The sequence below is a fragment of the Furipterus horrens genome, unplaced genomic scaffold, assembly GCF_987537825.1.
Source record: "Furipterus horrens unplaced genomic scaffold, mFurHor1.1.pri manual_scaffold_7, whole genome shotgun sequence".
NCBI classification, from domain to species: Eukaryota; Metazoa; Chordata; class Mammalia; order Chiroptera; family Furipteridae; genus Furipterus; species Furipterus horrens.
The window spans coordinates 52,198,981-52,225,218 of NW_028327177.1; the positions used below are offsets into that span (position 1 = coordinate 52,198,981).

A 26,238-nucleotide genomic window follows, 5' to 3' on the forward strand; every position below is an offset into this window, starting at 1 on the left:
ATGAACCACACCTTCAAGCACAACCCCCTTAGCCTGGCTATTGTTGCTACTAATTTGAGCAGAGAATTCAGTCAAAATGGGCAGAAGGCACACCAGAGTGAGCATCCTGGGTTTGTGGAGTTTGCAGAGTGCTTTTCTCCAGCCTTGTGAGAGCGTGTGGCAGCACATGTCAGAGACATTCCCCATTTTTCTTCCTTAGTCCCACCCTCATCAACAGAGGTAGAAACACTTCACAGCCTATCTTTATCCTAATCACTGCTGCTTGCCAAGCATTCTGTTGCTTGTTTTGGTGTTTTCCCCACCTGTTCAAACAAAGTGGCATATGTACAGTGTGCCTTAAAAGAAAACAAAAAATCGACACTTGCTTAAAATGTTTAAAGTTCAAAGTCTGTTTTGTGCTTGAACAAGGCCTAGAAACAACATGATATATCACATTGTCATTCTTGCTGCCTGATATCAGAAATAGCCAGGCAGCTCTCAGGATGGTTAGAATCCAAAGCAGCCTTTTCAGTAACTTCATATCAAATACTGTGAGTGAAATGTTATAAGGAACTGAGGTCAAGGATCTCGAGGAACCAATGAATACTTGTGTAGGGAAAATAGACATTTAATAATTGACACTTTACCTCTGTGCACAAAAGCCCAAAATACTTATTAATAGCTGTCAGTAATTGAAGACCTACTAAGTACCAGGCACTGTAAATAAGCACTCTGCCCACATTAATCCTTATTAATTTTTATACAAAGTCTGTAAAGCAGATATTATTGTTTCATTTTGTAGATGAAGAAGCAGTGGTACAAAGATATTAAATAATTTTCTTCTAGTAGCAGAGCTCTAAATGTTGGAGCTGAAATTTGAATTGACACCTGTTCTACTTCTTACCTTTTTAATGATCTTGTCATTGTGTGGCATTCAGACTGCTGGCCCACCCAACAGTTTTTACTGATTATGAATCCAAGTCCCAGACAAATATTTTTTGGGAAATTCCATTTTTATTTTATGCCTTTCCCAGGCAAATATTTTTGGGAAATTTCATTTTAATAGTATACCTATCGAAGACACATTTCTCCTCTGAATTCCATCATTCTATTTATACTGAGTACATTTTATTAAGTTTATACTCAATATAGTAGTCTTAATACTCAATTACCATGTAGTAAGAATTAGATATTTTTCTTTTTGTTGTTGTTGTTGCTTATTGTTAATACCCTGCCTGCTTTGAAAACATATTTCAGATAGCTTTCAAGCATGAAAACATACTTCCCAAACAAACACCCTGAAGCAAGAATGAAAGACCATGAGTCAAGACATGAAAGCGAGGGGCTAATTCCAGCAGAAACCTAGGCTGAGGGACATTTCATTTTGCAGGCCTTTTAGCCAAGTCAAAAAGGAGAAGATGGTGGGTAACCTATCTTGTATTAATAGAAAACTTGACAAATAAGGAAAACAATGTTGACTTATCCTACCAATGTTTTGAAAATTAACACTTTTCCTAATCAGAACATTCAAGGTAAAAATTATGATTTTGCTATTTTTAACTTCACCATCTTTAATGTGTGATATAATTTGTAATTGTTGAAACCATGCAATATTATCATTTGCATGGAACATTCTGGAGGAAATAGCCACAAACATATCCTTTAAACATAAATACAATGATTTCTGTATTTTCCTTTTTTCTTCTTCAGGAAACAAATTTTTATCTATTTTCCTACTTATAAGCATAGAAGAGATGCCAGGTTGTTTCTTGCTTTCAATGACAGGTGATGTGTCTTTTCCATGTTGCTGCAAATTCCTTGTAAATATTTTTTTACTGATAACATAATGTGTCATTAAATACATGTAGCATAGTTTCAGCAATCATTTCTCTGTTGGTGGACAACTGAGACACTTCTTATTTTATAGTACAGAAAATTATAATAAATAATTATTTCAATTCTCAGTTAAATAATTTATAACATATGTATTAAATAACTTTTTATGATAAAATTCTCATATACAAAAAATAAGCTCCTTGGAAGCAGAAACAATATATTCTTTCAATTTTCTTTTTTACAAAATATAGTACTAAGTGCTTTATCTGCAATTTAATGAATAAATAAATAAATCATAGGTAACATCTGTAACTTGAAAATGGATGAAATGGATAGATGGTCTTTCATATGTTTCAAAGCTGGAAAGTACGTGAATAGTGTTACTTATGCCTACCCTCAATAATTAAAATTTAAACTTAATGATTCAAATAAGGATCCCAAAGAGCACTTTGAAAAATCAGAATATTAGAAATCTGGGATCAGGGTTCAATATCAGCTCTAGGGCTATTTTCTTCTCCTATAGCCTCTCCCCTACCCCCCGCCCCCTTTTTTTTAACTGCCATTTGGATTTTCAAGCACTGGAGAGAAGTGATGTCTACTGATACTGCTCTCAGTAAAAATGCATGCAGTAAACGTGTGATCCACCCATCTATGGGCAGAAAGGGACCCTTCTCTGGTACTGTGTATAATTGTTGAATGCATCTGTGCACTCACTTAAAGCCCATCTGTACCCTGTTACCCAAACGTGCTCTCTCCCAGTCCAGTCAGGTGCTTGGAGCAGCCGGCTGGGGCTTGGGCTGTAGAAAAGTACCTCTTTTAAACATTAGGAGTAATTTTTTTTCATTCAGCACATAATTACTCAAGATGTAAACTCATAACAACTCTAACTTTTTAATTTACTATTTGGAACTTTTTTTCTGTAAAAACTAAAATATATATTAGTGTTGTCTTAGAATAATTGATATTTTTTCAGCAAGATCAAATCTGCACTATTTATGGGTTTTGTGCTATAAAACTCTGCAGCCCAGTCACATGGCTTCTTTTTCCTAAGCCATCTGTCACAGAGGTCTGGAATTTTATGTGAATGTTGGTTGTGCATTCTTAACCCAAGTTTTTATTTTTTTATGAAAAAATGTTAGCAACGATGGTATTCAGCATTTTACTTTACATTGGTTATTAAACTTGATTACTATAACTCTGTTTCATTGCTATAGTTACACATCAGCTATGAATCCAATAATTGTTTTGATATGCTCGTGACAGAATGCATTGTTATATCATGGAGAGAGCACATGGCACTGATATAGTTAATATCCTGGATTTTTGTAACTAAGATTTATTAATTCTGGTATAAAAGTGTATTTGATATTATACAGATGGCATAAGATGTTATGGTTACTAAGTTATTATCCCAGTTAAGCTGTACTGTCAAATTCAGAGCTTAAAACTATCATAGGAGATTAAACTATTTACTAAAAAGGACAGAAAGATATGGCCAAAGCATCTTAGTACAAACATATTAGAAGTGTATTTACCTCCCACAAATACAATAAGGCATATCTGTCTCATAGACTGAGAGACTGAATATAGAAACATTTCAGGTAAAACAAGCAAACAGAAGAGGTGCTTTTCTTTTCTACATCAGGAACAAGCAGTGAGCTCAGCTACTGTGGCCCACACCTGAGTGGCAGCTCTTGGAGCAGGGATAAGGTTTTTGGGGAGGTGAAGGCACAGTGTAAATGGGGAGTTAAATAAATCTTCTGGAAAGTAACTGGCTAACACATACATTAGGGATCTTGCTAACATATTCAAAGACAACTCCTGCTTTGCCAGCCTAAAGGAGAAAAGGTAGAGACATTGTTCAGAAGTTAAATGTGGATTGAAGGATTATGGTGAAAATACCAGAAAGGTATTCATTTGACCCACTTAGGAAAATGCCAAGCATATTCTCCCAAACACAGGGAGTTATTGCCTGGCAATATTCACAGTTTATGAGGCCACAGAAACCATCCTGTGGCATGTACCTTGCAGAACATCCAGAACACATGGGCAGTTTGTTGGCACGTGAACCTTAAAAGCAAAACAAAACAAAAAAACCTTAGCCAAAGGTATCCCAAAAGAAATGTTGTGAGAAGATTAGTTTCAAGTCTTTTACTAAGCGTCTGGAAGATAATCACCTATATTCTGAAGTTTTTACTGTAGAACTTAAACTCTGAGCAGTCATGCTGGCAGCTGCTACCCAAAGGCCCCCAGAGGGAATTATGGTTTGCACATCTCCCACCCCAACCTGCCTCCCACAATTTAACAAGACTTTTATGGTTCAGTAACCCAGGGTAAAATGTTACTTTTATATGAATCAAATTTCCAATAAAAATTATCTTCCAGCTGGTTATTTTTGTATATTTCTCAGTTAGATTAATATTGTGATTTGGGGGCAGGGCTAATACTGTTGAGCCTTTTTATAAAGTGAGGTATTAATGCTTTAAATGATGAATTGGGAGTGATTATCTGCAGACTAGGAAAAAAGATTTCAAGCTAAACTTTAAATATATACATAACAGGTTTAGCCAATACATTTAGTATTTGGAACATCTTATTTATATTAGGCTTACTTTGTTTAAACCTAGAAACATGAAGCTCGATAATGGTGTTGCTCTTAAAAGTCTGCCTAAGAACCGAACATTAACTAAAGCAAATCAGAAAGCTAGATTTAAAATCAGATACACTTACATAAAAGCTTGCATTTAAAATTATCCCTTAAAAGCCCCACATGGCTAGGCTATAACTGCAAACAGCTTAAATGTTTTTCTCTTTCCTCTGTATACCAGGGAACCGAGATAGAAGTGGATGAAAATGGCACATTGGACTTAAGCATGAAAAAAAATCGAATCCTGGACAAAGCTGTACCCCTAACTTCCTCTAACACTTCTATTCCAACTCCTTCTTCTTCTCCATTCAAAACAAGCAGCATTCTGGTCAATGCAGCATTTTATCAGGCTCTCTGTGATCAAGAGGGCTGGGATGCTCCTATCAACTATAGCAAAAGTCATGGGAAGACAGAGGAGGTGAAAGAGGTATTATTTTAATATGTCAATAAGTTTAAGATAGCATGATTAAAGAGCATTATTAACTTTTTCCTCCTAAATTATTTTTCTTATTCCTGTTAGATAATACACCATGCTATACTTTGTTTTAGATTTTGGTAAGGTAATAATTTTGAATTTCATAGGAAATTTATAAATGAATCCAACTTTTCCTGTCACTTGCCTCCAATGATATGCTATTATTGTGAATTTTATCCCCATTATGGCTACAATTGTATGCAATGCACAAGAAATTATATTATCTATCCCTTTGGATACAGCCTCCTTTAAGGGGTAATGCATCACTCAACAAGAAAATGCCAACTTACAAATCCTTTCTGAACCAGAAAATAGAAGATGAAATAATTCAGAGACAAATAAGAATCATGTCAAATTTATTTACTTGGTTTGTAAAGGAACTGTGTTAGCAAAACTGTACAGTCAGGATTCTCTATCCACTGTTTTCGCATCTGCAGATTCAACAACTGTGGGTTGAAAATACTCAGAAAAAAAGTTACGTCGTTGCTTACAAGTGCTGTGTAGATAAACCTACAATGATTGCATGCGTAGTAAACATGAACAGACATTTTTTCCATGTTGTTATTCAGTGTATAATACAGCATCACAACTATTTATATTGCACTTACATTCTTAGGCATTATAAGTAATCTAGAGATGTTTTAATGTATACAAGAGGATGTATGTAGGTTATATGCAAATACCCTGCCATTTTATAAAAGGGACTTGGCGCCAATGGGTTTTAATATTTGAGAGAGTCCTGGAACCAATCCACTGAAGACCCTGAGACAAGACTGTATAGTGTCATTGCTAAAGTATTGGATCACCACTGCTGGATGACTGAATTGTTTCAATTCCAAAGTCAAAGAGATACACTTACATATTTGGTTATCTTGGAGGTGGTTTTACTCCTGAAAGTCAGATGTTGTGACTATGCAGAAATTCATGTAGTCTTCATCTCCATAGTTTGAACCACCTGGCTTGGCCAGCATAGGAAAGGAGATGGAAATTAATAAAACTGCAGCTTTTGGTTAGATTCTGTTATACTCATCTTAGTGACTCTATTCTGCTTGGTCTGCAAAATTTTACCTAAAGTACTGAGAGATGGTCTTAATCTATCATAATCATATTTTAGAAGAATCATTTATCAAAATAATTTTTGTTTGACTTCAATATATATAAAATTGACACCTGAAAAGTATGAAAAGCTGGTTTACCTCAAGTGATGACCACAAAATGGCAAATGTGTTCCTTCTCTCCAGCACATTCCCCCCTTCCACTGCAGGCTTGTGCAAAAGAACAGAAGTTATACCTAGCTGGCTTCCATCTATTATTATAGCCTAGAAATCTGTTAATATTCATATTAATTGGTCAAGTACAATCACAATGAAATCAACACTGTTGATTCTATCCCACTCCATACAAATCAGTTTTAGAAAAGGTGGGTGGGGTTGCTCTCCAATTCACAGATGTGTTTAGTCTCTAGCCAGTCGATTGTTGATGGGATTGTGGCTTTATCCCACCCTACCTCACTAATGAGAATCCTAATCTGAGTTTTAAGATTTGTTGTTGGGAGTTCAATAAAAGTCACATGTCACATGAAACACAGTACTTTGCAAAGTAAGCATAACTGACTCCTTCTTCTTGGATGAATCCTGCTAAGATAAAATCCACCATGTTTGAAAGTATCTCAAGGTCATGTGCAGGGTGGGACTTAAACTTTCTGTCATCACCATTGTGACTGTATTGTAAATGGGTCATGGTCAATATTCACCAGAAATCTTTCTATTTGTACAGTCAGACATAAGGATCCAGTCCAGTATCATAATGAAGCAAATTTTGAACAACTGGGTCTTGTGTTGTTTGACACCAGTTATAATTTTGTGCCCTCAGCAACAAGTCACCATTGTACCCTTTATATTCCGAGAAACTCCTCCTGTTTGGGGCCTTGAAGTATCTCCGGGACCCCCTTGGCTACACTTCTTATCACTCAGTCAGAAAATGAAGTCATATAATAAATATTTTATCTTTACTTTCTAATCTCTTTTTTTTGCATAATTACAAAAAACTTGGGGATTCACTTTGGCAGCTTTCTGAATTCAACAGAAGTATGTTCTTATCTAAGGCTTACATATCTATGACCATGTTTTATTTTCTGGCAAATTCATGGGGAAAAAATGGACTTATTTAGATTATATTTCTGCTCTTTTCAGAATGGCTTACTTGTTTCAGGTCTGATAATATAGACTTTTGCTGGTAAAATTTGCAAACTGAATAATTAAAATCTAGAATTAAAAAGTATGTGGAAATTCAATGTCACTAAGAATAAAAAATGGAATTTGGAGATGCTAAGTGAGTTCTTGGAGTTAAAGTGCTGCCTAGGTTTGAGTTGACAAATTTTTTTAAGCTTAATGCTTATTGCCACAGTTATCTGATATTGGTGACCCATTGCTTAGGTAAGCTATGGCCAATGGGAACAGACACAAGTGCTTCTGGATCTTTGGAACCCCCGAGTACATTTTCTCGCCTCTGTTCTTTGTGTCTTCATCTGTGCCTAAGTAGTCAACAAACAGAAAATATGTTTTATATCCTGTTCTGAATCTTGAAAATGAGGAGTGTGTTGCTTGATAGGTATTATTTTGATAGGTATTATTTTGAAAAAGTAATGACATTCAATGTCCTCAGTGTGAAAGTATCAGAGGGATACCACATTCACTAAAAAATAAATATAAGATCTTTACACTCATCTCTATATTGAGAAGTAGGATTATTATCAAAGTTTTTAGAGGATAAAATTGAGGCTCAAGGGGGTGAAGTCATTGGTCCTTGACCATGTAGTAATTAAGTAATGGACCTGGGCTTCCCTAAAGCAAAGAAAAAGAAGACAGAAAATAAGAGAACCAAAAGAAAAAATATATACCAAAAAATGGAGACAGCTAGAGAATATTGAAAAAAAAAATTAGAAAGAAAAGAAAAAAAGAGAATAATGAAGAAAATGTATGTGACAAGATTGATGAAGGCAACAGTGAATTATAGTACTTCTCAGAACAGCAGGATCCAGATCTACAAGATGTATCCACACAACAAGTTAAAGGGAATTATCCATTCTTGTAATTTTCAATGAACTTTACTGGGTGGTTGCTCATGGCCCAGGTAATATACTGAAGACTGTATTGGGGCCTGTTTCTGCTCCAAAACCTCCATTCTTCCCGTTACCACCTCCACCACCTCCCCACCCCCCACCCCCCATGACACACATACATGTACACACACACAACCAGAAATTGAATCATTATTTCTAATTCATTGTTATCTAGCTCATATGCACAACAGTTGCTTAATTTTGGTGGTAATTTTCAGAAAATATTGTCTGTCTCTCTCAGTGAAATAGCCTATCCAGATGCCTCCTAAAAAAAATTCCTGAATCTGGAAAAAACTCAAAATATCTCAAAAGGAAAGTGCTGAGAAATAACTAGGGATGTCAGTTTCATTCAACTGTCAGTTCTCCAAAGATTTCAGGGCTTAAAATGTTAAAAGAGCCAGATGCTATTATCTGTTATTCATGTTACCATTATGTTCTGGTCTTTGCTGAAATCAATATAAACTTCCATCTGTACATTAGAGGAATTTTATTGAAGCCATGTACTCTCTAAACACACACATACAGGCCACATTCCCTCTTACATATCCATAAGATAAAATTATTTTCAAAATAATAATTTTGAAAATAATATTTTATTTTATTTAATCATACTTTATATTTTGAAAAAGTCATATAAATTATATTAAGTTACTTTTTACTAGGTCTTTAGGAACTTATCCAATATAAGATGCTGCTGTAACAAAATTAAGAAATTTCTTAGTGATGGTCACCCGTATTTGAATACCTATGCTCTCTGCAAGTGTTTTAGGGGCAGTATGTTAAGTAATTATTTTATAATGCAATTGCACATATAAGAGTCCATAGTTTTTAAAGGAAGTTACAAAATATTTTTAAAATCATGTCTAATAAAATCGTCTTATTAAAAATTACTACCTATTACTATGTCAAATTAAATGTTATATATTCTGGAAGCATTATTTCATATGCATTTTTAGTCAAATAACAAACTTTAATAACCGATTTCTTTCAGAGTCTCTCACTCCCTCACTTGCTATAATACACAGATTCAGCAGGCAAACAATAGCTGATAATTTTTACATGTTTGTCTGTAAATTTACACGTCTTCTTAGAGATACTTTGTTCTCAATTATCTTTAGCATAAAAAATAATAAAATGCTTCTTTTTTATTTTTTGCCATTTTTGAGAAGAGTTCAGCATCTAAACAGAAAAACAAAGACTATTTCATAATGGGACTAGAGACTGGACTTAGCATTTCTTTCTACTTTCCAAAAGCCAAGACATTTAGGAGCATAAATTATAATAGAAAATATTAGCCAGGCTGAATCCAGGTAACACCAAATGCAATGGATGGCTATATGTATTATTAGGTTTCATGTCTTATAATTAGGAATTACTTCACTTTAGGCATTTGTACTGTAAAACTTGAAAAGTATAAGCATTATTCATCTATTTTGCTTCAGATTCCATGGAAGCAGCCAGTGAAATAGCCCTTCTGTTTGTATCTTAGTAGGCAAGTATTATTGTGTACCCATTTCTGTTCATTTTTAAATGGTAAATTATTATCTCCTACCATTTTCAAATATTTATCAATAAAATAGAAAACTTAGCACTGCAGATAATATAAAGAAAAAAATTGTACCAAAATAGGTTTTATTAATTTGGTCTGAATATAATCTTACTTGAGATATTTTACCAACGTATTTACACTGTATGGTCTTATGTAAATAATTGATTGAATTGTTACCCAAGTAATTAATGAAAGAAATTGCATTTGCTTTTATAACTGAGATCAAGGTCTAGTTGGAAACATTCAGAGATTTTGTTTTTACTTTATTTTTGAATGTAGACTCACATTATTAAAATTCTATTTTTCCATGGCATTTTTATATTCATTTTATTTAAATAAAATTTACCTTAAAAATTCAAAATAGTTTTATTACCTTATTTAGATCAGTACTTTTGAGAATTAGAATACAGTTTTTTATATTAGTTAATCTGAACTTAATATTAAATCCAGAAAGTATTATATTTATCAAATATAAACTAAATGGTTAACTAATTATGTGAGAAAACCCATCATTAGTTTTCTATAATATATCAGATGGTAAATAAATATTTTGAAAGGATTAATGAGATTTCCTTATGAAATCAAGATTAGTATTAAGCTTCTAAGAAGGCCATGAAAATGACTGATAATCCAAACAAGAAATTCCATCCAAAGTAAAACCATACCAATTTATTGCAAAAAAAAGTAACTTAAGAAAAACAAGAAGTGATGTGAGAATTAAAGCAATTATTTAGAAAAATCAAACTAAATTTCTATTATTATGAATTCAGTTATTACATATTCAAATAATTTAAATCTTAACTATTGTATATTAGAAAGAACAATCTGTTAACTTAAATTTACTTCTTCCTTTCCCGTTTAAAATTTTTTGTGATTTATTTTTGCAATATTTCTTCTGTTTTACCAGTGACTGCTGTTTATATAAAGAATTAGTCATATGCTTTTTAGGAACTATTCACTATTCAATAAAACCTGAACTATATTAAAATATTAATTATTTGAGTCAAGAAATGCCCCTGTAGTTATATATTTGCCAAAATGTTAAATTTATAAAGGTATCCCCATGAGTCATAATTTCTCATTTTTCATTGAGGATAAATGTCCAAAACAATCAAGATATAGCATTATGTTCATTATCTTATTTGTTTTGTGTACAAATCCTATGAGGAATTTCAGCTAAGTCTTTAAGCCAACACTCAAATTTGATCCTGATGTCTTCAAATACTGCTGTCTTGCCAGGGTTCACTAATGCCTTCTGTGCTTTTTTGTTGTTGTTGTTGTTGTTTGTTTGCTTTTTTCCTACAGAAAGACCCAGTGAACTCTCTAGAAAATTTAGAGGAAAAAACATTTCTTGGAGAGGCCTCTATACCAAGTCCTAAACCCAAGCTCCATACAAGAGATCTCAAAAAAGAGCTAATCACGTAAGTAATCAAAAATGGCATATTTGTGAGATTCTAGAAATGAGACTGAAGATCATAATCTTGATTAATAATATCTTGGCTTATATAGTTGACTTTAAGAATGTTGTAGGGCAATTTCAACCATTTGATAATTAAAAGTTCTATACCTAAACCTAAGTGCAGAACTAAGAGGATTATGAAAAAAGGGTGTACAGGACATGATCTCATGCTAAGAGAATTAAAAGTCTAATTGATTATAAAACAATTAGAAATGTTAAATGCTGAGAAAATTCTAAAATTGGATATTTGATATTATCAGATGCCACTGGAAGTACAAAGAGGTTAAATTGGAAAAGGCTGGACAAATCTTTTGAAAAGAGTCTCAAAATAATGGTGGCCAGCCAGTAGGTGGCACGTGGAAGGGAAGGATAACAACTAAGTCTGTGGGCTTAGCCCAGCTCACACATCCTTATTTTATTAACTCTGAAGCACTCTGACTGTTGGTTGCTAGGATTTTGGAGTGTGATTCATACAACTTCCTTTTGGTTATGAGTTTATCTGGGCCATCGCCAGGACAGAAGATTGTCTTGAGTTCCTTCTACACTTGAGCTTCCCAGCAGGGATGACATTAGTAGGGGAGGAGGAGGAGGAGGGAGATGAAGAAGAGATGGGGATGAGGAAGGGTGGGGAAGGGGGAGGGGGACCAGGAGGGAGAAGAGGAGGGTGTTTCAGGCAAAGATGAGGCAGGAATCTTAGTTTTTTTGCATTTATATCCTCTCTCAACAAGTACTGTCATTCTGACTGGATTGTGTTTAATGTCAGTAAGTGAGTGAAATGTTAGAAATACTTTCCACATTTACAGGATTAAATATTAAAGTATACTCATACCTAAGTATATTTAAGCCTGTCAATTACTGAAAGTTCCTAGTAAAGAGTAACCCTTCCACTTAGGCCCCAGCATCTGCACCCTCTCTTCTGCATCCTTCCCCATAAAAACGTTTAAATTTTTCCAATAAAAGTTATTTTAAACCCTCTCAAGTCCCAGCTATGATTGGACCTCCTGTCTCTCCTTCCTTTTTACAGCAAAACTCCTCAAGAAGATTGTTACTACTATGTGACTCAGTTTCTCTCCTGAATATTCCCCAGACATGTTTTCACCATTGCTCCACCAAAAGCATCTTAAGTTCTCCAGGGAACCCCCATGTGGATGTCGGTTCTTGGTCATCTTGATCCTACTTGATGCGGCAGGATTTGACTGAGCTGATCACTTCCACCTCCTAATCTGTTTTCTACAGTTATCTTGTAGGACACCACACCTAGACTTTTTTCCACCTCATCTGTTACCCCTTCATAGACTCCTGTGCCCCCTCTAAAGATAGGAATTCGCCTCAGAGCAGTCTTGGACCCTCTTCTCTCCCCTATCTACACTCACTCTTCATGGCTCTCTGGGTTAGAACCATCGCTACGCTGAGGACTCCCAGGTTGGCAACGCCAGGAGTTGTGACCACAGGACCCATTTCCAACAGCTCATATGGGCAATGAGCTCTTCCCTTCCCCCAGGGCCCTTCTCCTCCGCTGGCCACTAGCTTCTCTGTGCCTTTTCCTAAGGCCTTCAGAGCCTTATGGTTTCTGGTTCCTCTTGCCCAGAATGCTCCTCCCACAGATCTTTGTTCCCCTCCTCCAGCTCTTATCTCAGCTGTCACTCAGCTGAGTGGTCTTCCTGACTACTGTAGTCCCTTTCCCCACCACAGTCCTGATGTCTCTTACCCCTTATCCAGATCTTTTTTCTTTCAGCACTTATTAGTAGCTAACATATTAATACATTTTGCTTCACCTGTATTCTCTTTTGTCTGCCTCCCTCACTAGATTGGAGGCCCCAGGAAGGCAAGAGTGTTCTTCTTTTGTCTATTTTGTTATCTTCTGTGTTCACACTGTTGGTACATATTTACTGTGCTGTCTCTTAGTTCCCTAACTACATGGATAGTGACTCACAATCAGGAAGCACATCTCAATTGCTATTGATGAGGGCAGGGTCTCACATGTAGTAGGTGTTCAATCAAATTATTTTTATTTTAGCATCAGTTTGCTATATGACATGTGAACAATTTTTTAATAATCACAAATTTTCCATTCTTTAGGGGTTATGTAGGCAAACATTACTTGCTCAAATACCATGCTACCTTATGAGTTTAATATTCACCTGAAGCTTGGCAGCTAAAGCAGCATGATAAATGGTACCAAACATACTAGAACTTCCCTGAACACTGTCTTTTCCCAAGAGTTGACTTGGGTCAGCTCTATATTTATTACCTCATGGAGCTACTATTCAAGTTTTTCAATCTTTTTATGGATTTTTGTTTCTGCAAATTACTTTAAATATCTTTAAAAATAGCAATTTTTTAAAGGTAAATTTTTAGAAATTGTCAGTGTCATTCCAAAGTAAATGTAGTGTACAAGTTAACAAGTAACCTGAATTACCATTTAGGACAGAAAAAATCAAGTGCGATTACTTTGGAATGGGTACTTCTTATTGGTGCAAAAACAAATGAGGAAGGATTCTAAAAAGTTTTTTAACATATTTAGAATATATTCATGTATTCTTAGAAGATTAACTTTCTTGAGCCCTCATGTTTTTCACCTCATTTTATAGACAGGAGAGTGCTTCAATGAATAGATACTACTTATATGTATCTGTGCTGACATGTTGGTTTTGTGAGGGTCTCACTATAATTTCACCCTCTCCTTCTTATGTTTTATGCTTCTAACACATAAACAAATGTACCTTAATTATTTTTAAAAACAGTTTGGCTGACATCAAATTTTTTGCAGTTGTTGATTAGCAAAAATTTGCTTAAATTTTGAATGCTACTTACTGAAGGAACTACCTAATTTCCTTTCTCTAATTTTGATACTTTCACTTGAAAACTTCAGCATGTTGGCAAATATTATTGTGTAAGATGTTTTACTGAAGATCTGTAATTAAAGTGAGCTATTAGAATCAGAAACAGAAGTTTTCCCACTATAACAACGCCCACCCCTAATCTTTTCTTTTTTAAAAAAATTTATTTATTTATTTATTTTTAGAGAGAAGGGAAAGGAGAAAGAGAGGGAGAGAAACATCACTGTGTGGTTGCCTCTCACTCGTGCCCCCAACTGGGGACCTGACGTGCAACCTAGTCATGTGCCCTGACTGGGGATCGAACCAGCGACACTTGGCTCACAGGCCGACGATGCTCAATCCTTTGAGCCACAGCAGCTAGGGCTCCTAATCCTTTCTTTATCGCTTGACCTCTTTGAACCACCAAACATAAAAATTAATCAGTAGATAATTAAGTACTCACTTTGTTATTATATGTACTAAGTAATTTATAGCTGACTGGTTTTAAAAATTATTAGCACTTCTTTAACCTGGCAATATTAATAGTAATTTTAAAATAGAAGTAAGAAATAAAGTAACTTCAATGCTGTCTTGAACACTAGGTGGCGATGTGTTTCCAAAGTGGGAAATCACACACAATTGCAATTTATCTGTCACCCTCTGATATTCCATTTGTATAATATTCAGAAAAGATTGTTTCTCCACTTGGTGAGTGAATGACACTTGAAAGATAACTCAGCACAAATGTTAATTATTGTTCACTTTTCTTGTTTATATATGTTTATAGTTCCCACACTTTCCTTTATGATATCCCACCTAGGAAAGTGATGGAATAAGAATTAGATAACTTCTTGGATCAAGCCCTGAAAATCAAACTTCTATATGAAAGATGGAAATGTTCTAACTCTTAGAGTTTCTTTAGATTACCTGAAAATGATTGGAAGGCAGCTTACAGAAAAAAACAAAAAAACAAAAAAACAAAAAAACCTAGAAGGTGACATTTCAGAAAATCATGGATGTCGTCAATCTCCCCTTAAACATCCCTTCAAAAGGATAAATTGTGCATTCTACACATGTGGTTTAGCCTGCACTTTCAGCGGGACGTCAGAAAAAACAGAAGCATGGGTGTCCTCCTCTGTTAACACCACCACAAAAAGCACTGAGTACGCTGAGGTCAATCTGCTTACTCCAAATCAGCGACTTTTGAGCAGCATCAGAGGAAAACAAATGACTGACATACAGAGGAACTTACTAACTATGGATGTAAAACTGCTCAGAAAACAATCCTGTTAGGTTATTTTTAAAACACAGAGAAGACACACAGAATGTGACCAGCTTCTAAGATAAAGTGCACAGGAACAGACTCTGATCTTTGGCAGATGCCCTAATAGCTTATTACTTAGGTTAATCAGCAATTACCTTGTCAAGTTTAAGATTTGAGTGAAACTGATCACAAGCTTTTTAACCGAACTTCTTACCTGTCAGCAACTTTTTCAGCTAAAATGTCAGTTTACATTTTAGTCATATGTAGTATTTTCAAAGATTTTCTTCTTTTTCAAATGGTTTCTAAAATGTTTATGAAGTTATTATATTGCTTGTCTCTTAAAAACTAACAAATATTCCTTTCTGAAATCTTTTATATAATTGTTGATGGTATTCTGAAAAAGCTGCTATCATAATACATGGGCTTAAAATAATTATTTTAATAACATATTTTCAAAAAATACCATTGATTGTTGACTCACAAGGTCACTAGAGCATATATTTTAGCGTCACTTCCCTACATTATTTAAATCAGAGAATTGGATATGGCACTGAGAGCTAGTAAGAGCATGCCAGTTTTTTTTTTAGTCTACTCGTTCTTATGTGACATAAATCCTTAGTTCACTAGCTTCTTTGTGTCCTATACTGTGTTAACTGATCTTGAAAACAGAAGATACCTTGCAACAAATCAGACAAAGCAAATGAATCCATGAAATGCACTTGACTCTAATTACATATTTGTTGTTATTGTTGACCCAGCTGTCCAACACCAGGATGTGATGGAAGTGGCCACGTCACAGGAAACTATGCATCTCATCGCAGGTACCTAGTAACCTGGGGTCCAGTCAGGGTTTTACCTTGTTCTAACTTAAATACTTATTCTTGCCCATTCAGAAAGATATCTGGATCAGGAATTGGAGATTAAGTTAGTAGGGTTTTTTATTTCTTTTGTTTTTCAGAAATAAAGCTAAGTTAAACCTTTAGCCTTTTCACATATGCAGTATAGAAATTATTATTTTGGTCAAAAATTGTTTCTGGTCTTGTATCCCAGGTTACAGAGTTGGAGTACATGTCAGGGTTTTGGTTGGGTCTAGCTTTAGGATGCAAGTGAAACTAAGGTAAGACGACTGAGTGACTGGGGTTGACCATTCATCCTGTGGATATGGTGTCCTCAGCCCTGGGTATATAACAAATTCAAGGTGTTAGAGAGGTTAAACAGTGACAGAGGCTGTGTTTAATCTTTCAACTTACCTTCTTCACTGTTGAGATTTGCTTTCCCTTTGGGGGCTGATTTAAACCTTTAAGCCACTATCCTTTGGTGATTCAAAGTGAATGGACATTTAGTCAGTAATGATTCTATCACTAAATTCTAGAATTGGGGAATCTCACTGGGTTAAAGCTCTTCATTTGATAAATGGCAAACCCAAGTCTATTACAAATAATTGAGGTGCCCATTAGCCCAGACTTACTAGAGTAACAAAGCCAGGTTCAAAGCTAGTTATTTTTTTTTCTAATCCCTAGTCACCAGTAAATTTAACCTAAGTTCAGACTCAGGATGCCATTTAAGTCAGATCTGTATATGTCATTGTTTGTATGTTTTGTTTTTGCTTTTCTTATCCCTTTTCAGTGTTTCTGGATGTCCTTTAGCAGATAAAACTCTTAAATCCCTCATGGCTGCTAACTCTCAGGAGCTTAAGTAAGTGTGAGAAGTGTGACTTCTCTGCCCTTGGTTCACTGTACTGGGGCCCTCACTCAGGACCAGTGTGGTCACCAGCAAGTAGTAAATTGTCTCACTAACTTATAACGAACACTCTGTCACCGAAACATTCAAATAACTAAAACCAAATCACTGTAAGTTAATTAATTTGCTTGCTTTGGGGGGGTTCTTAATACTAATTTTAAAGCACTGATGTAATAGTTTCAAAATATATTTTTCTGTTAACTACATAAAGTGTAATACTAAATCAGACCTGTGAAGTTTGGCATACTATTTTTATCATCTAATTTTAAGAAAATGGGATAATTATATTTTTATGAGCATTTTGAATCATATGACTGCCTTTCACTTTTGGGTGCTAGACACACTTGGCTCTTTTTCACCTAATCTACAGAACCTCAGAGTCACATGTATATTAACTTCTACTTATTTGATTTTATTTTTCCCATTCCTATCTTCTTCTACTCCCAATTTCTCACTCGTTGATTTTTATATAGTTATATTACATATAGAATAATTAAAAGTTATAATCTACCTTATACCCTTTAAAAATATATAAAGTATAACTTTTTAAAATGATAAACAACATTAAACAAAATTAATGAACTTTATTTGGAACTAACTTTTTAGGAAAAATGAGTGTTACTAAGTCTAGCGATAAACAATATTGTGTAAATAGTAGAATCAACATTTGGTATCTAAATCACAGGTAAATTTTCAGATATACATTTTTACTATTTTGTTAGTATTTCCATGTTTGAACTTGTTTAAAAATTTAATCTAAAAGTTACATAAAATAAGTTCATGAAAGAAGATGGAATATTAAAGAGATATAAAAAATTCAGAATTTTAGTATCACAAACAGTGAATGGAACTATGAAATATGCCACTTTTCTCACTTTCAAAATGTAAGATACATTGATTGTGTCAGTGTAGACTATGGAGATTGTTTTATTAACTGCTGCTTTTCCAGACTGAAATATAGGAATGCTAATAAAGACTAATATTTACTCACTCAGTAGTTACTTACTTAACCTTACAAAATTGCTGTAAACTTTTATATTGCCATGCCTTCATAATAATTATTAGTTTGCTTTAGTATATTCTCTAAACATTATTTCTAGGGAAAAAGTGTTGATAGTAAATGTTAAAACATGTAGGTTGATAGGTTCTATAACAGTCTCCAGTATTTATGTTTTATACAGTCATCTAATAAGTAACACCTTTAGGTCTTTTCCATACATAGAAGGAAAAGAGACACATTACATTGACCTCTTCTTTAGAGACTCAAGGAGAACTTCAAAACTAGGTTCCTCTACACAGATTTTTTCCATAATTGCAATAAGCTAGTAAACCACTGTTTTACAAAATATAATGGAAAAAGACTAGCATTCAGCCTTTCCTACAATAAAGAACACATATTATATCTGAAAAAAAAGTTGATTAAAAACTCAATGCATAAATATGGTTTCAGCCATGTGTAGGATATAAAACTGAAAACAAGTGAACAAAAAAGACAAACAAGACAAAGAAAAACTCATAGACACAGACAACAGTATGGTGGCTACCAGAGGGGAAGGTGGGGGGGGGAGGTAGAGGGGGTCAAATATATGGCAACAAGAAGGAGATTTGACTTTGGGTGGTAAACACACAACATAATATACAGATAATATATTATAGACTTGTACATTGAAACCTATATAATTTTATTAACCAAAGTCACCTCAATAAAGTTAATTTAAAATGTTTAAAAAATAAATAAAAAATAAAAGGCTCAATGCAAGTTTCTCTGGTTATTTTAAAGAGATGTTTGCTGATTTTATATTTCATTTAAAAAAAGCATTGACTCCTATTTTCTGACTCAGGATTGAACCTAAAAGCATTAGCATGAAAGTTCAGTGGGCTAAAGTTTAAGAAAAAGGAAAGTATTCACATTTTTCTTTAGGTTATTATTTTTCTCAAACTCTTGTTTGGGTAGAAATCTGAACCTGGGTGAGTGTACAACTAAAATAATAACAGATAATTTTTATAAGAACATTTAGAAAAGCAAGCATTTTATGGAAGTCTTTGTGTATTTATTAGTATTTAGGACTTTTTAAAAAGCAACAAAAGAGAGAGAAGTTGTATAAACTGTTGTGTTCAGGTGTATTTTGAAACTTATTCCTAATTAGCATTCTAAGAAAAATTGGATTTTTCCTCCTCTTTCACCTTCTTCATTCCAAATTTAATGATTGATTGTCAATAATAGTTGTTGGTAGATTTTCCAAAAGTCTACTTAGGTTGGGCCACAGGATAGAACAGACCAAGCACAAATGACTTAGGTTCTTTGGCAACCATATTAATGTACCAAGTCTTTGGAATTCACATATACCACTGTTGTTCACCTGAATTTAATGGATTATTATGGTAGTGGAGCATATCAAAGAAAATAAATTATGCTCAGAAACAATTTGGAAAAGGTTTTTTCTTTAGTGATGTAGACAGAAGCCCAGCAGTTGTGGGTCAAATTTCAGGTTTTTTCCAAAATAAGGTTTTAAAAAAAGAAAGAAAAAAGAATGTGGGATAAGTAATACATTGTCTACCAAGCATCACACAGGACTCACATATCTTAATATTTTTTTAAATGGATTCTTAGCCAAAAACTAATTATATTTAAGTAAATCATGTCCCACAAAAAAACAACTCATTCTGTTTAGTCTTATTTGAATGTGTCATGATCACTCTTCCTCCAATACAACCATGAGGCCTGTCCTCTGTTCCTGTGTTTTCCAGGTGTCCAACCCCAGGTTGTGATGGTTCAGGGCACGTGACTGGAAACTATGCTTCCCATAGAAGGTAGGATTGATCCCATTTCTGAGAAATGATATCGGAGTATAATCAGCAGTGGCCATGGAGATCACATGGTTTTGTTTTGTTCTCTGTTTGGTACATATTTTAGTTTGTCTGGTTGCCCTCGTGCCAGGAAAGGTGGTGTCAAAATGACTGCTACAAGAGAAGAAAAGGAAGACCCTGAACTCAAGTAAGCGTGACAGTTGAGGAAGCAGTTTAAGGACCAGCGGTAGATTGTTGGTCAAATGGGCGGGACCCTTGTTGGGGTGAAGCTGAGCATTGATTGCTTTTCAGGGAAGGCGTACCCTATCAAACACAAGGAACCTTGAAGCAGCAGCCAGTGTTTGGATGTTTGAGAAAGATGATCTATTCCTAACTGTGTTTCCACAGTTTTTGATAATGTAAAATTAAAAGGGAAGGTGGAATCATATTTTTTCCAATTGTTTTTAAGGAAAATGGCATTGTAAAAGTGCTGCAGAATAACAAATAGGCAGCATTTTCCCCTGAAACTTTAATTTTGTTTAAGATGAAATTTTATCTAAATTAAATTCCCTCCTCTGACACATATACTTCCAAGGCTGGGATGGTATGTGCAGATATAGACATAGAAAGTTAAATTGTTTGCTCTATTGCATTTCCAAGTACAATATTTAAGCATTTGGAAACCAAGATTCCAGTTCTGTGAGCAAAGTGCTATGTAGTAGTGTAGGGCAAGGTACTTAACACTTTACACCCATGGTCTGCAGGCAGAATAACACATGGTTTCCCTGGTTGGCTAGGGCTAAAAGTGTGGGTGTGAACTTGACTCCATTTCTTGTAAAATGGATGGCAAGTTACCTAAGCTTTATAAGCTTCATTTTTCCCACCTATAAAATGGGATAATAACACTCTCTGCCCAATAGATTTGAAGTGAAGATTACAGGAGATAATGCATGAAAATGGCATTGCCCAGATCCTGTGGACCAGTATTATTGCCAGTACAATGCTGTTAGATTAGTTGTAGTGGCATCTTTTAAAACTATGATTTCACCATTTCCCTTTTGGGTAGGATGGAACAACCACTGCCTTCTTATTCACTCAGCTACTGCACATCATGTGAGTTATTTAGGCTCCCAGCTGGTAATGCCTCGGTTGTATCTCTCTAGATGTCCTGTAATAGGGTGTGATGGCCAAGGTCACATATCAAGTAAATACACATCCCATCGCACAGCTTCTGGCTGTCCCCTGGCTTCCAAGAGACAGAAGGAGAACCCTCTCAATGGAACACCCCTCTCCTGGAAACTGAACAAACAAGAACTACCACACTGTCCTTTGCCAGGCTGCAATGGGCTGGGCCATGTAAATAATGTTTTTGTCACCCATAGAAGGTAAAATTTATTCGCTTTTTCTTGTGCTGTTGTTGTGATTATTTGTCACCTGGGTTGCTGTGTTGGGTGGGTGGGGCCCTCCTTGAGGTCATAAATTACAGCATTTTAGATTTGATAAAAATGAGTCTTGCCAGATACATAGTTAACTAGTTTCAAGAATAAAAAATATTTTCTCTATTTCTGAAAATTTACTACACAATCTTCAATTGTTCTAAAAACTGTCCATTTGTTTTTGTTTTGTATTCTGAAATATTGCTTGTCCTGCTATTTTTTCAATGGTTCAGTCTTTTAATGATTCACTTCAGTTCTAAGTGGTGATATCTACTCTATTATGGTGTGCAATTATAAACTTTCACTTTACATATCTATGCCATTCCTTTCCTCTCATGAACTGGCTCGATTTCAGGCCAAATCGAAGTTATTTTTTTGCTGCTGGGAAGATGTGACTCATCCCCAGGAGGCAGAAAAAAAATGACACAGTGACTACTAAGTGTACAACAGGCTGAGAGAGATTTAGAAAACCCTTTATAGTTTCACAATGACTTAGTTCCTTTATCAGTGAGTGTCGTGTATTTCAAACAGAGTCCTTTGTGGGTACAGTGGTTGTAGTCCAGCTTTTTGGTTCACATTCCAGCTAAAGGAAGGAGCTAGAAGATTCGCTGCATACTTCTCCAATCAGTGAAGGCACTTCTAGCCTTGTGGCCACTACATGGGATGCAGATTTAATATCAAATGAAGCTTTAGTGAGCCCTGCTGCTTTGTTTATGAGCAGAATGGAAACTGAGCAAAACTGGGGCATTTTGACATTTTGTTCCATTTTAAAGATACATATCAATGGTATGAGAAAAATGAAACCTTCTAGGAGTTGCTGATTTAAGTGGACTTGAAGCAACACCTGTTTAAGGAGAAAATCTGAACTTTTTAAGTAGTTTATTTGTTTATGGTTTTCAAATGCATGGTCACCTCCACAATAGTACCAATTGTTTTATCCTGAGTTTGGATAATCATTCCATGTTTGGAAACAACAGTCATGAATCAAGTATGCCTAATGTCACATATACTGCACAGTAGCTTCGTTTTCTTATCGCGGCCTGAACAATATCCACGTTAACACTGATAACAAAATGTTACTGCTATACTGTGAAGAGCACATTCCTCAGCAACAACTGAGTTATCTTTAAAAATCATAAAGAAACTGTAAATGATGACACCAAGGTGAGGTGAGGAGCCACAGGGATTCTCATAAACTGCAGGTGGATGAGTAGCGGGCAAAGCTTCTTTAGGAAGCAAGCTGCCTTTTAGGAGTCAAGTTGAAAAAGAGCAGATGAATGTGCCTGCTGCCCAGCCACTGAGATGTTAGGCTTATGCCCCAGAAACAACTCTCCTGCACGATGGAGCTCAGAGACATGACTGAGCATGTCTGTGGTAGCGTTGCTCTACTAACTCCAAATTGGAAAGGACTTACCTGCCCACTAGCAGTTGAGGATATAAATAGTGTCTGTATAGAATGGCTGCTGTGCAGTGGTGAAAATGAAGGCACAGCATGGTGAGTTTTAGAACACAATGCAGAATGAAAAAAAAAATTGCTGAAGAATATGTGCAGTATGATTCTGTTTACAAAGAATTAAAAACATGTAACAAAATTACATTTTTTAAAACTAGGTAATTATTAACCTATAATTCATTAGTAGTCTTCTCTGGGGAACAAGAGACAGCAATTGTCGAGAAGCTCAAGTAGCTTCGAATATATACTAATAAGACATGATCTACCTGTGAAGGGAAATGCTGTTCATTTTAAGAACATTCTTTAAACTGCAAATCTATATTATATGTGTCTGTGTACATATTATGTATCTCATAATATGAAACAAAATGACGAGTTCAGAAATACAGGCTGCTAGATTAATGACAAGATAATACCTTCTAGGAGAAGGAAAGCAATTAAGACTTTAGACAAAAGAGTAACTCAGATTTCACTGTTCTTAGCTGTAGATTCCTCTTGCTGCTTACAAGATTTAAGAGGCTGAATTTAATTTGTGGGATTCCCTTTAATGTGAAATGCTTCCCTTACCTATATATGTATAATTTAATGAAATAATATAAAACACCTAGCTTATTCCTGGCACATCACAGATGTCCCATTGAGATTATTCCCTTTCTCTTTCATAAAAATTATATTAATGCATATATATGTACAATAATTTGTTAAAGTAAGAATGACTTATACTGGACTAGCATATTCTAACCTACCATAGACTTTTATATGTTATGTATTTTGAACCTAAAATCTCCAAGGTTGTCCAGGACTCTTTCCAATCTTCAACAATAGCTGACTAACACCTACTCAAGGCTGCACTCTAAGTAACTTTCATGGTTTACTCCCTCAAACTTTGGCAAAATCCTGCAAGCTACAGAGGTATTTTAATTATCTTCCATGGACAGAAAAGGATGTAAGCACAGTAATGTTCAGAATTGCCCCTGCAGGCAGACCTGGGACACCAGACCCTCTTTGTGAGCACTGTATCATCCACAGCCCTGTGTGTAATGAGTCCTTCCCTGTGCCAAGCACATGTGCATGCAGTTTTTTCAGCCATCACCTAAGGTAAGTTTTCTAATTTTTCCCATTTTAAGCAAAATGAGAATAATTAGAAAACTTACCTTGTACAATGGTTATGAAATATTCGACCCATGCGTTGCATCAGCATTATATTTACATACCAATTACTTTAAAACTTTGCTTTAAATCTTCACATTACAAACTTCCACTCATAAAAATAGCAATCTGAAGACAAATATTATATTAAAATACCAAGACACAGACACAGACACACACACACACACACACACACACATCATTGTGGGTGCTTATAGCTTTAGAGCAGAATTTCTGTGACTAATAGAACTCAGTGTTGTGCCATAACTTTATAATTTTATGAGGTTTATTACTAAATTGTAAACAGTGATGTCCACTACATAAATTGTATCACTTGCCATTTTACTTTAACAAGGCAGATGAAGATAAACTTTAAAACTGCCTTGGTAAATCTTAGAATTGCAAATTTGGTCAAAACCATGGAAGGCACACTTCTCTGGACACAACGTTCCCCTTTTCTCAGACAGTTAGATAGAGCCTCATGGAGGACATCCTCAAAAGAAAAAGGAATTTAAAAATATTTTTCCATCCCATTTTTTAAAACTTAGGATTTGCTTTATATTTTGGAAGAGATAGATACATCTGAAGATATGAAATATCAAGCAATGTTTTTGAAACCAAAGTCTCCCTTTCATAATTTAACTATACTGTTTGGTTCTAAGTCACACAGTTGTGGACACTTCATCCACTTGCTGGGCCAGTGCATTACAACTGGACATTTATTGCTGGGTTGTCTGAACAAAGCAGATCCCTTAGGGGACACAGTCCTCATGAGCAATTAATTTCTGTTATTTTACAAACAGACTTATGGTAGGTCACTTTTAAAACTGACAATATATTACCAACAATATATTAGTTCTGTTTCTGACCATTTTCTGAGAACACAATATGTGACATACAACAAGACAGATTTGTGCAAACGTTCCAGAAAAAATAAAGGAAGCTTAAATAGGCTGCACTTTACAATGAGAAGCTTCTAAAATAGAAGAACCAAGTACAAATTCAGTTTGTGCTTTTTCATTATTTTCTTTTCCTGTGTAAAATTTTACATAATTTATCAAATTTTGGTAAATTACGTAACATTTTTATGTATAATATTGGATATCTCTTTTATATTTTATATAGCCTTCACATATAATAATTTTTTATTCTTTAAAAAATGAATTCATTCAGCAAACATTTACTTTGCTTCAGTAATATTTTCTCTTGCTTGGCAACATGTCCTAAACTGTGGATTGAAAATGATTATTTTATACATGAATTATAATCATATTTCTGTGGAAATATATTATAAATGACTGATGGTGATAATGTTTAATTTTATTTTAAAATCATATCTCCAAAAATAAAAAATACAACAAAATTACAAAATAGTTAATAGTTGCTTAAACTATTATGCACTATGGAAAACAAGTTTGTTCAATGTCATTATTATCTTAGTGCAGTTTAAATAAAACATACATGGAAGCAAAGAAGCATTGTGGAAGAATGAAATTCAGGAACAGAGTATAAAAACCACAGCAGGGTGATACACTGTTTCTGCAATGATTGTATCTGAATATACTTATGGTGGTTCCTTTTATTTTCTTTTCAATGTAGAGTTTTTTAATGAAAAGTAATGTTTTAAAAGTTAAAGAATAAATTAGAAACTTTTTCATATCCAAACTACCTGAGGGAGGAAGATTTTCATTTTGGGCTTATAATAATTTGAGTCATTCTGTATAGATCATATTACACTATGTATAAAGACAGAAAGAACTAGATTCTGCTTTGTTATTTATGAAATTTTGCCCAATTTGGAACAATTCTTATTCATAATACATGTACAATTTTATATTTATAGAAAATAAAGTAACCACTGTTAAAGAAAGACACTTATATGAATGTAGAATAGAAATATTTTAACAAAATGAACTAAATGATAACATCAGCAGGAGTTATTTGTATTTTGATATAGGAAAATCAACACAAAAGATTTTACATTACTTCAGGGCCTTTTGCTTTTGTTTTAATAGATATTTACTGTTACTTTCTACAAAGGGACTGCATGTTATAATGTAATTAATAAGCAGGCAAACACTTAAATAGTAAGTAGTAAATAAAAATTTTGATTTTTATCAGAAATAACATGTTTCCCACATCAAGATAATTTCTATTTTCACAGCTTATCTGGGTGTCCTCTAAATGCGCAAGCTATCAAAAAGGGCAAGGTCTCAGAAGAACTAATGACCATCAAGCTCAAAGCAACTGGAGGTAAGAGCTCACAGCCAGGGGTCACTATCCCTATGAGGTCTAGACAGTAGCTCCTCACAGGGTTGTGTTGTGCATGCCAAATTACCCTGTTTGTGAATTGGAACTTTAATATACAATAAGGAAGTTTTTTCTCACATTTGAACTAAAACTATAATTTTATTCCAAAAAAATAGCTTTTTCCCCTTACTTTTTAATAAGAACCTCCAGCAGGGAAAATCAGGCAGAAGTTTTGTCCTTCGAAATGATAGTATGCATGAGCATGCACATGTAA

The 26,238-nt window shown here is 34.6% G+C and overlaps 1 protein-coding gene across 4 annotated transcripts in view; it reads left to right on the plus strand.

Moving 5' to 3' along the window:
• LOC150004453 (suppression of tumorigenicity 18 protein) overlaps nucleotides 1–26,238 on the plus strand; it is a 61,733-nt gene that overhangs the window by 24,601 nt on the left and 10,894 nt on the right. For 2 of the 4 annotated variants that reach the window (XM_090282864.1, XM_090282865.1), the window contains 8 exons: nucleotides 4,644–4,889; nucleotides 10,913–11,028; nucleotides 15,908–15,970; nucleotides 16,776–16,844; nucleotides 19,638–19,700; nucleotides 19,804–19,884; nucleotides 20,840–21,061; nucleotides 25,879–25,967. In XM_090282864.1, the coding sequence (XP_090138990.1) occupies nucleotides 4,644–4,889; nucleotides 10,913–11,028; nucleotides 15,908–15,970; nucleotides 16,776–16,844; nucleotides 19,638–19,700; nucleotides 19,804–19,884; nucleotides 20,840–21,061; nucleotides 25,879–25,967 (949 nt within the window). The remainder of the gene's footprint in view (nucleotides 1–4,643; nucleotides 4,890–10,912; nucleotides 11,029–15,907; nucleotides 15,971–16,775; nucleotides 16,845–19,637; nucleotides 19,701–19,803; nucleotides 19,885–20,839; nucleotides 21,062–25,878; nucleotides 25,968–26,238) is intronic. The other 2 variants (XM_090282866.1, XM_090282867.1) reach the window with 1 other exon arrangement.